General features: G+C 40.0%; 1 protein-coding gene across 1 annotated transcript in view; it reads left to right on the top strand.

Annotated features, from left to right (window-relative positions):
- LOC137190678 (plectin-like) overlaps positions 1-14,242 on the top strand; it is a 65,660-nt gene that overhangs the window by 23,644 nt on the left and 27,774 nt on the right. Inside the window, exons 2-6 of the mRNA XM_067600201.1 lie at positions 3,500-3,561; positions 7,880-7,969; positions 9,941-10,018; positions 10,146-10,238; positions 11,715-11,881. Of these exons, the coding sequence (XP_067456302.1) occupies positions 3,500-3,561; positions 7,880-7,969; positions 9,941-10,018; positions 10,146-10,238; positions 11,715-11,881 (490 nt within the window). The remainder of the gene's footprint in view (positions 1-3,499; positions 3,562-7,879; positions 7,970-9,940; positions 10,019-10,145; positions 10,239-11,714; positions 11,882-14,242) is intronic.

Below are 14,242 nucleotides of genomic sequence, written 5' to 3'. Positions count from 1 at the left end.
CTGAATACACAGGATGGTTTGATTCAGAAATGACAAATGCATGGCAACAACCAACACAGATAGAGGCAAAAATATTGAAGTCAAACAATGTTTCCAACTTCTTAGAATTGTCAGACCTAAAATACAAACACTGAAGTTGTAAGCTGCTATATTTCTGAGAAAATCAGTGATGTCGAGGGTGTGGTCATGCATCTCTGGAATCCACAGCAGCCCTTCCCAAAACCAATTCATCCTTCATCTCTTCTCGTTTTTCGTCACAGTGAGTAACTCCTAATGTGGGATGTCTGAGGAATGCTGTGAATAATTAATGATTAACCATCAGATATGTGTATGTGAATGTGTGACTGACTAGACTCAGTAAACTTTTTGTTGGTGGGTATTTGTTTCAATTCTGGCAGTACTTTGTATATTTTTCATTAAAGTCCTATTCATTGCAACATAAATCACAAAAAAAATATGGAGACAGACTTTTATGATTTTTTAATAGCCCCTCTGACTCAGCTTGTGTGTGTGTTATGTGCGTGTTATCTTGCGCAAACGCAGTGATTAAGTGATAGTGCATGTAGATTACCACACCTCGTCCTTGCCCGCCTCTTCTCCTTCCTCCTCTGCCTGAGCAAAAGGAAGGGGTGTGTTTCGAGCCCTACCCACCATGTCCTCCACATAGAGCTCCACTAAGTACACACTCGCACATCACACAGGAGGACAGGTCCAGACTTCGTAGCCCACAGGCAATATTTAATATGAAAGGAATAGAGTGAGCAAGAGAAAAAGGGAAAGGAGAAAAAAAAAACATAAGGAGGAAAAAGGGGGGCAGAGCCGAAACCAACGAGGGAGTAAGGAGGTTGAGAGGCAAGAGGGGAGAGAAATCATAGGTTTGTGAAGTGCTGAGTGGATTGTGGCCACAGGACTGCATACTTTAGGACGAACCGAGGGCCAGAGGAACAGATAGACACAAGAAAAGCAGAAGTTCCCACAAAAGGGGAAAACCGGCAAGGATATTTTATCATTAGGATTATTATTCTGCGTGTGAAGCAGCGCTGACAAACAGTGACAATGACCTCTCCGCAGCAGAAGTACAGGAATTTCTCCACAGACAGCATGGGCAGAGAGAGGGTGCCCTCAGACGAAGGCTATTACCAGGGGATGTTGAAGGCTATGGACGGCAGGAAAGGTACCAGTATGGTGGCATTTAATGGGAAAGAAAATAATAACTGCAAGCCTTGATTGTGAGATACTTGTTCCCATGTGTGTGAGACGCCACAGGGCAAGAATTAATTGTTTTTAAAGGATGTGGTAAGAGGAGCATTTCATTTGATTTCAGTGTTGGATGTTGTTCAGGCTGTTGGCCTTTCTGTTTACAAGAGGTTTATGATGAGTCTTGATTGGCTACATGTTGTATAAATGCAATATTTTGTACATCATTAAGCTCATCTGTCAGAAGGGAAGATGGTGACACTTTAGCTGACTGGGGTCTTTATTGTTGTCACAGGCAAGTTTGATTTTATAACATCATATGCAGCAGTATTTCATTTCATTACACACATGGTAGGCACAGTTCTTTTTGGACTTTAATATCCAGTGTTTCTCCACACAGTGGAGGATACTCCCCTTTTCTAATGCATCAGCAGCTTCCTCACTTCGTATTGGTCAGTAAAGCCCATTCACAGTTTTTGTTGTGTAGCATGCATGTGTCTCAGGGCGAGTGAGTCACTGTAGCTACAGTCTATTTGCCTTCAGCTGTAGCTAGGATGCATGCTGTGTTGTATTTACTTCTCTTTTTTTCCAAATCTGATTTTTTATTCTTCTGAAACTCTTTGATCAAATTCATGCCATTTTAACAGATCTCTTGATAAAATATTTCTGTAGTCACAAAGGAGTAGTCTTCAATACACTTTGATTCAGCCATTGTGATCTTTTGTTACACACAACACTGATACCAGAACTATTGACTTTTGTACTGTTATTGTCCATAAATGCCACACCTCCCTGAAACCTGTTTGCGTCTGGTGACATTTGATACGTAGAAGTTCACTCAGCCTCTATCCATTAATGTACCCTTCACTTATAAAGAGCAATGAGTCCACAAAGAGTTGATATTCGCAGCAGTTAAAACAGGATTAGGTGACATGGTATGAGCAGAATGCAGCGACCCACAGGTCAAGGTTTCCTATGGGAAACTGCTTTTGTCCACAGCATCCTTTTGGGAAACATCTCAGTGTTCTTGTGTGTGTGTGTGTGTGTGTGTGTGTGTGTGTGTATCACACCAATCATCATGCTTCCCCCTTCCAGGTGACAGTGTGCCCTCTTGACAGGAAGTAGAACCAGAGGGGTCACATTGTAAAGCTCAGTCTCTATTGGATTAAATGACAAACAAGGAGGTCAAGGGTCTATGTGGGTTTCCATGGAAACACAGTCCAAAGTTGTTGCTGACACCCTCCTCCGGAAACAAATGTAGCCGCTGGGTACCTTTATTGTGTTAGTACTGAATCACTGCCCTTTGCTTTTCATCACTTGCTGTGTCACTGCACAGTAGACAGTTGAGTCACTCCCTTTAAACTGATTAGATAGAGGACTGTTGCTGTGTTGGTGTCCATAGTTCACTATGGCATAATGTGAATGGATTTTATTGTGAATTGCTGTGTGAGTCAACGTAGGTGGGTCCCTCAGTAGAACAACATGAAGTGGCATGGAGTGAAGGAATTCCTAAATTGGTATGTTTAGTTATTAAAGCTCCACCTGTCATCACGTGAATTGACGACTTTCATTTAACCACAACCAACCATGAATCACACAGATTCACAGAAAACAGAGAGATTCATCCACTGTGTCCTTAATAAATATTTCAGTGACACACCTTGTGGGGGATTTTTTTACTTTTCACTTGGACTCAAGCAGAAACAGTACAGGTGGAGGGTGGATGCAGGTTTGTTATCTTAGTGGGTGTGTCCCTCGCCAAGATCGTGCTGTTTCTTGTTGGAAAATTGTTCTTCTTATTAGCTTTGCCATGTCTTGTGGTGATCACAGAGAACGTCTTCACACTTCACACAACATTTTAACCTTTTATGATGGAATCCTATTCTGAATGATTGTCCAAGAGCACAGTAGCCAGCGGTGTCATAGAGTGAGACATGACCTTGCGGACACGTTTCCTAGACAATAGGGGCGCATCTGCCGACAATGAATGTGTGGTCTGATGAGGTCTGACTCAGATGCAGGCGTGCACAGTCAAGTGAAGTTTTTCCACCCAGTGATACATTGTTTGTCCTACTGAAATGACACAACTCTGGTATCATGGGGGTGCTTTGTTATATTTGCTGCTTTAATTTAAACCCAATCACTCTATCACTTACGTAACTGTCTGCACAAGGAATAAATGAATCATGTGCCATTATTTTCAAGTTTTTTCAAGTTTTTCAATGTTTAATTTTAAAAATGGTGTCTGATTTTTCCTTTCCATAACAATCTGATGTTTGACTGTGGTTTCTCTGTTTTGCAGATGAACGAGATCGAGTACAGAAAAAGACCTTCACAAAATGGGTGAACAAGCACTTGATAAAGGTAATTGCCGGTTCTTGACTTGAACTCTGTCTTGTTCATGTTTGATATTGATTTACACACAAACAATCTACACTTGCACATAATAAAGAAAACTTCATCAAAAAGCGGCCCGAAATTTCACTTTCAACCTCATGAACATGTGGTTGACTGCTCTCTCACATAACAACCACAGTGGATATCAAAGGGTAAATTTCCCTGTTTGTGGTCCAGGCTTAAATAATACTCCAGATGTTTGCTCATTTAATCATCATCCTGATTTGCCTTTAACCACAGGGTGCTATGTTGAGTGTTTAATAAATGCTTAAACTCAGATGTGGAGAGGTTATTAATCTCCACCTGCAGAATTAAATACATCTACTCTAATTACAGATTTAAATAGCTGGGCTTGAGTTACTTTTGTGTTGGCAAGAATTTCAATGTAGTGTTAATGTTTTACACTATGAGCAGTGATCAAAACAAAAGCCATTTCTATATAAGGAAGATAATGTTTTGGTTTACAGTAGCGTCTATGAGATAATGATAGTTTAACCATTAGTAGGACTGAGGGAATACAGAATGACACTGATTTTATGGAGGCAAGCTGTAGCAACACATTTCTATGATGGCAGAGTGAGAGCTCTCATCAGATTCCCTGAATATAATGTTATGTTGTGGATTGTTTTGAGTGACAGGCCATCATTATATAGAAAGCAATCCATCCCTCACCTGTGCTTTTTAATTTAAGCTTCTCAAAATGAACACACATGCCTGTATCAACTCACATTAGCTAGTCAGTTATTGTTTCACACTTGGTCACTGACACTGCGCCATGATGGGGAGGCTTACCAGAAGTCCAGTCTGTCATCAGCTGAGAGACTGTGTAAACCATCCATCAGCACTCGTCCACTCTCGCCTACCTCACCCCCTATCCTCAAACTGAGACCTGAAAGCCTTCCAATGCATCACACATTCACGGAGGTAAACAGGTCAGGAAAGGTCCATTCACTTCACTCTGGAGTTTCTCATTAGGAGTGAAAAATTAGCCCCTGTAACACAATACCCCTCCACCAGAACAGTAAAAATATCCCTGCTTGTGCCACTTTTCTGCCAGGAAACTCCCATTGGCAGCAATACATTTACAACCTCATGACATTAAGTGCTTCCACATTATTTGTATTCACTGCACAGACATACTGTAGGGCCATTCATTTTTTTTTTTTTTTAGAAATGGAACAAGAGGGGAAAAAATAAGCACAAAGAGTGTTTTCCTTTCCGTGAATGTGCAGCGCTAACGTATTCTGCTACCACTGTATGAGAACATAGTTACTCCCTCTTGTTTCTCTTAAGTGTTCACTGTGAATTTTGGAGGGTGAGTCATACACATCTGGACTCACTTAGCTCCCTCCGAAAAGGCAAATTCTGGTCTCAGCCCAAAGCCCATGGTGGTTAAGGCCAACGGTAGCACATGTGCTGCACAGACTCCTGGGTCTGGGCGGCTACCTGCCTTCATGCCAGGCCTAAACTAAAAGGCATGCATTGATTCGTGGGGAGCTGCTTAAGTTACAAATATTCACATCAATATTGTGATCATTGTACCTTGTGTAAAGTAATAGAAGCATAACAGGTTTTTTTTTTATTATTATAAAGTTTAATATAATATTTAATATAAGGTTTAAAGTAATATAAGATTGAAACAGTTTGAAAAATCTAAAAGTTTGAAAAAGTTCCCCCCTTTTGCTCTTTCAAAATGTAGTTTCAATTAATTGCTGTTTTTGCTGTGAGGGCTTTCCACCAGCGACCAGACTTAACACCTAAAATTAATTTGGTAGAACTATGTTGGATACCACTTATTTTGTAATTGAATGTTCTTTGTTGTTCCAGCGTCACTTTCAAATGAATGAAGGAGTATATTAGCTTCATCAAATCCATGTGACTGATGTTTTCATAGTTCACATGTTTCCATTTGATGAGAGCAGTTAAAATTGGTATGATAACAATATTCTTATCAAAGCTTAACAATGAATAACAATAAAAAGGAACATCATCTCCACCTATAGTCTGAAAATATCATTGAAGAAAAGGGTGCATATTTGGGACGGAAAGGGTTATTGTGTGTAAGAATGCTTCGCTAAGGTTAAACTGATGTTAAACTGATTTAATGGTTTTATGGTTGGCTTGACAGGGGCATACTATAGGTTGGGTATAGCCATGAAGGGCTGTAAAGGGCCACTGAGTGGTTTCCCAAGCTCAGTAAATCTTTTTATATTGTGCAAGACAGAGGGAAACACTACACCAGCTGCAGAACAAAAAGCTGTTTTCTAACATTTTCATACAAACTGCAGTTAGATTAAAAACTACAATTGTTACAAACTGATCTGAGAGTTTTATCTGGCTGCCGATGAAAGAATCAAATTCAGAGTTTAGAGGAATTGCGCAAGATGACGTATACATTATGTAAAACCTGAGGCATGTTAATTGTTTTGTTTCTTAGTCAGCGGATTAAAGACAAGTGGAGGGACCAGGATGAGGGGCTGCCAGGGATGTGTACTAATGATTTTCACCTTGAAAAGTTGACAAAGCCGCTCTTTTTGAGTCTGAGAGAGCAATTTGTTGCCTAACACTTCTATTCAACAGCATAGCCGGTCAAATGGAGCATAACTGCAGCCTCTTCAGTACAAAATAAGTGATGGGTGATGGGTACAGCCAGTACAATAAGGCAATAAGCTATTGAGAAATCACAAAACTGAACAAATGAGATGAAAAGTCAGTCATACCATTAGCAAGTGATACTTTATTTAACTGTTAATAGGTGCTAATCTAACATAAGCTGATATTGTGTACAACTCCAGATGTTTAACTGTGTAAATAGATGCAAATCTAACAAGATGACATCGTATACAACTCAAGAAAACACATTTATCAAATAGAAGGACTATAGTTGGCTTATTAAACAACAACGGTGCAAACTTCACAACATGCCTTATACAATAAAGCTGAAGGATTTTCAGTGTGTAGACAGTGAACCCTAGTGGCTACTTTGTTGGTTACTTTCAACACTCAGCTCCATACTGAATCTTCATCTATGCTCAGGTTGGATAACTGTGTTGCAATTCTTGCCAACATAAATCAGCTACTGTTGTAACTTGCATGGAAATTTGCTTTCATTCCATTTTAGGGCCAAGTCCTCCCTTTCCTGCATGACCAAACACACCCAGATGAGAGATGCATTTACTGAACTGACTAGTTGAATTCAAATGTTTCATCTTTTCTGTTTCATACTCCATCATGTTTATCATCAGATCTTTTAAATAAACATTCTATATTTCATCCTAATCTTTGATCTTCATTTCATCATGCTCATTCATTTCTGCTCTTTCATCCTCTCCTCCCCTCCCTTGTTTCCATTCTTTCTTTTTCTGCATTACTTATCTGTTTTCATTCTCAATCGCTATCTTCATCCAATATTAGAAGGTAGAGGTAGGTACTAGCATTATCTGGCAGGACTGTACTATATGTTTATATAAGAATTGTCAATATCAGACTTTCATAGAGACCGTCCCCTCCTTCACAGTTTTTCCCTTTTCCACTTTCTCTTCACATCAAGTCTTCTGTTTTCTGGCATCGTCACAACACTCTCCCTCACCTCTCTCTTTCCTCACACTGTCTGGTTGCAATCACGCTACAGACCTGTTGTATAAACAATGAATACAATTTCAGCTGTTGATTAACTGCGAGTGCAAGCACTAGAATCAAGAACCATCTTAATGGGTTTTTTTAACTGATTTTATTTTCACCTGGGCACCTTTTTTTTTACCTCACTGATCTGCTTTTTATTCACAGTCCCATCTATCACTTGTCAGGAATGACAGCTGCCATTTGGCCTTTGGAGAAGGACTTGGCTGCTTACAGCTATGCATTCCTGACCTTTGTAGATTTGTACTAGTGGAGAGAACACTCTGAGCTCTAGGAAACTTATACAACAGTATCTCCTCCAACTGAAAGCTGAATTTAAAAGTCATTTTGGCACTTCATTGGGTTTTAAAGTGTCACCAGGGTTTGGAGAGACTTTGTGTCACATTGTGACCTTCAGCAGCCTCTTTTGCAAAAGAACCAGTAGAGTTGTTGGATGGAACACTATCCAAAATAAACAATTACAATACTGATGTTTAGCTGATTGTATTCTTCTTCTGTTGGCACCAAGAGATGTACGTGCTGTCTCAAGAAAGATGGTTTCATAGTTTTCTTCATGATGCTTGTGTTTGGATTGCTTGCCAAAATAATCTAATCTTAAATCCTTCTGACATATCTCCCCTTTTCTTTGTGTTGTTTATCCTGACAGTCACAGCGTCATGTAACAGACCTGTATGAAGACCTTCGAGATGGACATAACCTGATCTCTCTGTTGGAGGTCCTCTCTGGGGAAACACTGGTGAGTAGCCCTATTGTCTGATCTCTGGAGTGGCAAACGAAGCCCAAACCCTACTTCTGTTACCTCCACCATCCTCCACCTTCTAAACCAAAACCTATTCCTGACTAAATCATAAGCCTATCTTGAATCAACATGGATTACCATTCCTGTGGCAACAAATTGTTACCAGTCACAGCCAAGTTGGCAGCCAGAGGCTTAACCTGAGCTGACCTTTCTCTCTTTCTCATTATCTCAAGAGCAATCGTCTAACCAGCCATCTTTTTTTTTTTTTTTTTTAGATTCTTGCTTTAATCAAACATGACTTCTCATAAACCTTCAGTCTCTCTGCTTCTCTAACATATAAAAATCTTGAGCTTTACAAATCATTTTGAAGCCAGCAGCAAGGTGTTTATCCAAATCTGTACAGAAGCTTCTCCATAGTTCATTGCTCTTTCCACCAGCTCCTGCTCTGCTCATCTTCTGAACGCCTCTATGGCTTTAACACATTAACTCCACTTTGGCCTGTTTGTGTTTGTGAACTGGACTCCTGTCTGATCCATGATTCTCCTTCTCTACTCCTCTTCCTCCTACTTTTCCTCCTTTCCCTCTCCTCGTGTTTGCCTTCCTTCAATCTTTCTCTGTGCATCTGATCTGGCCTTCGCCTCCTCCCTTTGCACTGCTCCTGTTGGGGCTAGCCGAGGGAGAGAGACATGGTCAGGAGCGTTCGGTTGGTGAGTGGGTTTGTAACTTAAAGTTGGCAACTTATATATATTGTTTTTAATCATTCACCTGTGCTTTCTCAGTGATTTGGCTGTGCATGGTTACTAGACCTCCATGGTGACTCAGGTTTCATTGTGTTTGCCTTTACGTTTCTTGTTTGTTTCATCAACGGGCTTGCTTTAAACCATTTAGCTGCTGGATATAAGTAAAAATATTCAGTTATCAATAGGTGCTGCTGACACTTGCAGGACCAATTGATTAACTTGGCAGTGTTTGACAAGCAATGCTTTGTTTTTCATACAGTAGCAGTATGAATAGATATACGGTACTTTTTGAATTTGTTTAAGAATTTTCTTTGTTTTGCGATTGTTTTATGGATGTTGTATATTGTTTTGATTTATATTTAAAATCCAAATGACAAACTAAGCATTATGCAGCATGAGCTAATCTTAGTTTGCTGTCAGATGACTTAAATAATACAAATCTAGGGCTAAGCAGTTAAACGAATTTTCACCAATTTAAACCATTTTAAATTAAATATTGTTGTGCTGCAGAGTTGTCCTGGCCTACACATCATATTCTACAGACTTAAAGCTGGAGCGTGGGACTTTTGTCTCCCCCGTCTGGCAGTGAGAGTAATTACAAAAACACGACAAGTGCTTAATTCATTGGCCCCGCTGTAGCCCACTCCAAAGCTACTGTTCCGGCTGTAAAACGATGGATAAATTGTTTTGAGCGTCACACAGCCCCCGTGAAATGACTTGTTTCACTACCAGAATTTGATCAATTCGGCCTGATATTTTTCCAAAATCGTTCCGCCCTATAAAAAAACATGTTATTGACTCAACCATTTCAAATTTCCTGCTGTAATCGGCATTATAAAGGGTTTATTATTTCCATCACATTCCCTTTTTTCTTTCTCTGTGGGATGGTGGTGAACAACAGGACTAAGCCAAAAAAAACAGTGACATTTTTGGATCAGGAATTGAACACAGCACGTACATGCTGTAACTCAAAATAATTACCCACCAGAATTAATTCCTATTTGATAAATTAGTGATTCACCAGGCATTCCTACATCTCTTCTTTGCATTCAATGTTTTCCAAACTACTTTTCTGTTCCCCTTCTCATTCAGTTCTCCATTTGATGATTTTGATGATTTCTACCCTCCACTACCACAAGTACACTCAAAGGATTGTCTCTGAAAGAATTTGCTCCTGCCTATAGCATGATTAAATCTTAAATCTGTATCTTTTCTCTGTCCTTTTCAGCCCAGAGAGAAAGGCCGCATGCGATTCCACAAACTGCAGAATGTACAGATAGCACTGGACTTCCTCAAACACCGGCAGGTATGGCACATACTTACCTTAAAAACCACAGAAACGAATATGCAGTTGTAATCGCTTGTCACGAGATACCTCATTGTATTTGTAGCAATTAAAATAATATACCTCTTGCTCTGATTTGTTTTCCCAGGTCAAGCTGGTTAACATCAGAAACGATGACATAGCAGATGGGAACCCCAAGCTGACCCTAGGGTTAATATGGACCATCATCCTCCACTTCCAGGTCTCCTCGTCTGTCAGTGTTGTGTTCCATTATATTATTGATCTATATCCCTGTGTCTGGGATCTGCACCTGTCAGCTGCCACTTCCCATCTCTGGATTCTGGATTCTGCTTTTCAAAATCCCTCCCAAAAATTTTTCTAATCAGAATAATTCAAATAACATTATATTTTTTAAAGCTACCATAACATACTAACACTGCAGTCAAGCATTGAGTATGTTATAGCTAATTTATGAACAGTATAAAAAAATAAAACCCCATCATGGTTGTGTAAGTATGAGTCACTCTCTCCCTGAATCCCAAGGGGAGGGTGTGTCAGTCCAATTTTACAACTTGTTGACATGCTACACTCCTGGCCTCATCACATATACCCAGGCCTTTTCCTGCTGTTCCTGTGTATGCCAAGAGCTGCCAGGCAGAAATCCCTGGACTTCAGAATAATAGACAGGGCCGCACCCTGTTAGATCAAATGGTTTAGGCTCAAGTTAAAAAAGCTGAAGACTAACATGGGGAATAAAGGAGGGAGTGGTGTGTTTTGGTGAGGTGATCTGGTGAAGGTGTGACTGCCCTGTAGATACAGTCTTTATACTCACAGGGGAAAAACAACGCAGCTGGGATGTGGTTACTGGTGAGTCATATAGGTTCACTATCAAAGCAGAGGGTAGAATTTCCCTTTTATCACTTAATCTAGTGTTAAATCCTACAATCTGGCTATCCTAAATTAATTAGATATACTGAGAAAAACAATTTTATACCCTCTGAAGTTTAAAGAAAAGTGCATGGAAGATTTAAATGAAAGTGACACTAGAACCTAATCTAATTAATATAGACGCCTTTTTTGTTGAAGCAAGTTAATCTGCCAGTTCAGTGAAATAACCGCATTGGTTTCTACGGATGGATTTTTTCCTCATTTCAATTTTTTAACAAATTTGCGAGTTAGAGCTATGAGAAGTTGAGAAATGAATAGCGCACACCTCACATTCATTCATACACACATGCACACACAGACACACACAGACACACACACACACACACACACACACACACACACACACACACATACACACACACACAAAATGAAAACCCAGTACCTATGACTCATTTTTCCCACCCCCTAATTCTCCAAATGAAAAGTTATCCGGATGCCACAGCCACAGCGGCGTTTTCCCAGACTAGACCAGACAGAAATCCTGCTGCGTCCTGTGAGCCGAGTCAAAAGCAATAACACTTCAATCCACTGATCTCCCAGTAAATCTGTAATTTGCTAAAAGACTGCTCAACCAGGAAAGTCAAGGAATCATGAAAGATGATATAGACATCTCCTTGAAGATTAATCATGGGTGTCCAATGACTCTGTTTAAATTTCATCTTTTGATTTCCACTAATGACTAATTACTTCCACATTTCTTCAGTTTGCATCAATATACAATATTCCATCTATCTGTCTATTAACATACAATCCATCTATGCTGTCTCAGATCTCAGATATTCAGATCAATGGCCAATCAGAAGACATGACGGCCAAGGAGAAGCTGCTGCTCTGGTCTCAGAGGTTGACAGATGGCTACCAAGGCATCCGCTGTGATAACTTCACCACCAGCTGGAGAGATGGCAAGCTCTTCAACGCTGTCATACACAAACACCAGTGAGTACGGGCAATTTAATGCTGAAAAAAGACATCAGCCCACAGTGAATAATAACAAAATGAAACGTCACAACAGTCCAGACATAAAAGTGTGCTGCTGGTCACTGCACAAGCATTTGTCCACCCTGTTTTGTTAAAGGGAAATTATACAGCAGAGTGCATAAGGATGCCATATCTTCAAACATCTTATCATTGCCTTTTTGATACCACCAGTAATGTTGGGGCTTGTCATGACACATCACCATCCATGAATTTTATTGAATATGGAGTGCACTGGAGCAGGAGCGGGGCCTTGGCACACTTTCAAATGTCAAATTACACTTCATAAAGCCAGTTTAAACTTGCTCAGAAATTAAATTTTACCCTCAGTATTGACAAGATGTGTATATTTCTCAGATAATTTTAGATATGATATACATGGTTTTTAAATAGTATTTTATCTGATTTATTTGAATGGAAAGCCAATTAGCAGCATGATATAGATTTAATAGTAGAGAACCTCCATATAGTTGCACTAGCATTGCTGAAATTAAAATAGCCAAACGTTATGTATGCCCTCTTGTCTGTTTAATCATGTTTACACAACCTGATATTTTTTCCATTCTCTACCCATAAAAAGCTGTCTTTTGACCCATTTTTTACTTACTGCACCACTCCTGACAGTACTGGCTCATGCTGCCTTAATATAATCTGTATTAATGTCTGTCAGTGAACAATTTAGGCCCTTAGGCTAGGAATACCACAGACAGGCGTTGGCCATGAGTAATACAGTACCACCTTTGGTGCCATGTTGAGATAATAATTCCTATATTAAATATGATTAGCTTATTGAATAGTTGGGAACATACAATTAAAAATCTGATATTCTTGCTGTTGAAGACTTAATATGTTAATTCACGCAAAAGCTGTTGTGTGTCTTCCCCAAAAGTGTGTGCAGAATTAGTGGTTAAAGATTGCTTTGTGTGCTAGCATCCTGGGAAATGAATGTGCATTTTTTTCTCAGGAAGACTTATCAATACAGTTTCCCATTGGTTGGTTTTCTTTTCAGATGTTATAACAAAGAGATTCATGTAGAGTCCAGAGAGCACACAGAAAGAAAAGCTGTATTAGATGAGAGAAAGTTAAATGCTCGGCAAGATGTATTTCTTTAGAACTATTATGGATTGAAAGAAAGAGATACCTGCAGGGGCAGGTTTTCTTAAACTTGAGCATGTACCTGCAGCTTTGTTTCTCCTTTTTTTTCTTTTTTGGAGGCACCTAAGGCTGGATTAGTAGCTTTTCATAAAAGTCAGGGGTGTGGTGTGTGGGCGTTACTGTTGCACTCTGTAGCTGCTGCATGAAAACTGTGGGGTTACTTCACGTCTAGGCATAATTCAGGGCATCCTAGTGCAGGATGTGTACTCATTCTGCTGCATTCATCCAGACAATTCAAGATTCTCCAGAGTTTACGTTGATGTCGGTGTGAAGGTTTCCAAGGTGGATTTACAGAGCTACGGCTGAATTTAGGTGTCATGCAGAGAAGCTTGATGGGAGGAGAGCAGTAACTTTGCTGTACCACTAGGTACTCTAGGAGCTCACCTTTTTCTTCTTAACAACCCTGCACGTGAATTAAGAAGATACTTCACATGATGATGGAGACCTGAGAAAATGCATAGGATGGATTTGCATACAAACATCAATTCATCAAAAGATTTGTTAGCAAGAATGAATGCACCTGTAATTCCAGCCACTGAAGCATAACTTTTTTACTTGCCACTGGACAAGGACCTTCAGGCAGATAGAAAGATGCTCGGTTTAAGGAAGAAGTCAAAGGCGAAGAAGAAAAGGCGGGGCTTTGGTGGCAGTGTGTCAGGATCTGTCAGTGATATGGATGACCGGGTGGTCATGTTGTGTGAGGATATCCCCTCAGAAGAAACCTCTTGGGACTCAGGGCGGGGTTCACACAGCTCAGTGGCCCGCTTTAGCAGTGATGAATTGGGTCACGAATGGAGGTCCCGGAGAGGAGAGGGTCAGAGCATGAGCAGCTCACCTAGGCCAGCAAAGCAGCAATACTCTGTTCGGGAAATTCACCATGTGGAGTCTTCTCCTCTTTATGGACAAAATTCAGGCTGTTCTTCTCAACGCATCAGAGATCTGTATGAATCTGCTCCTACTTGCTTTGTGCACATACTGTGTTTGTTCACTCTCATAACTGGTATAATTGGTGATGCAAAATAGCTTCAGTCCACTGTTAGAAAGATCGAACGTTATGTAATGAACATAATTATGCATGATAGATGAGTTTCTGTGATGTGATGATTATCTTGTTCTGCACTCTGAAGACATGAACTTTTGTATGTTCTGGGCATTCCCCCCAACTAA

The sequence above is a fragment of the Thunnus thynnus genome, chromosome 10 (genome assembly GCF_963924715.1).
Source record: "Thunnus thynnus chromosome 10, fThuThy2.1, whole genome shotgun sequence".
NCBI lineage: Eukaryota > Metazoa > Chordata > Actinopteri > Scombriformes > Scombridae > Thunnus > Thunnus thynnus.
This window is presented reverse-complemented; position numbering and strand designations above follow the sequence as displayed.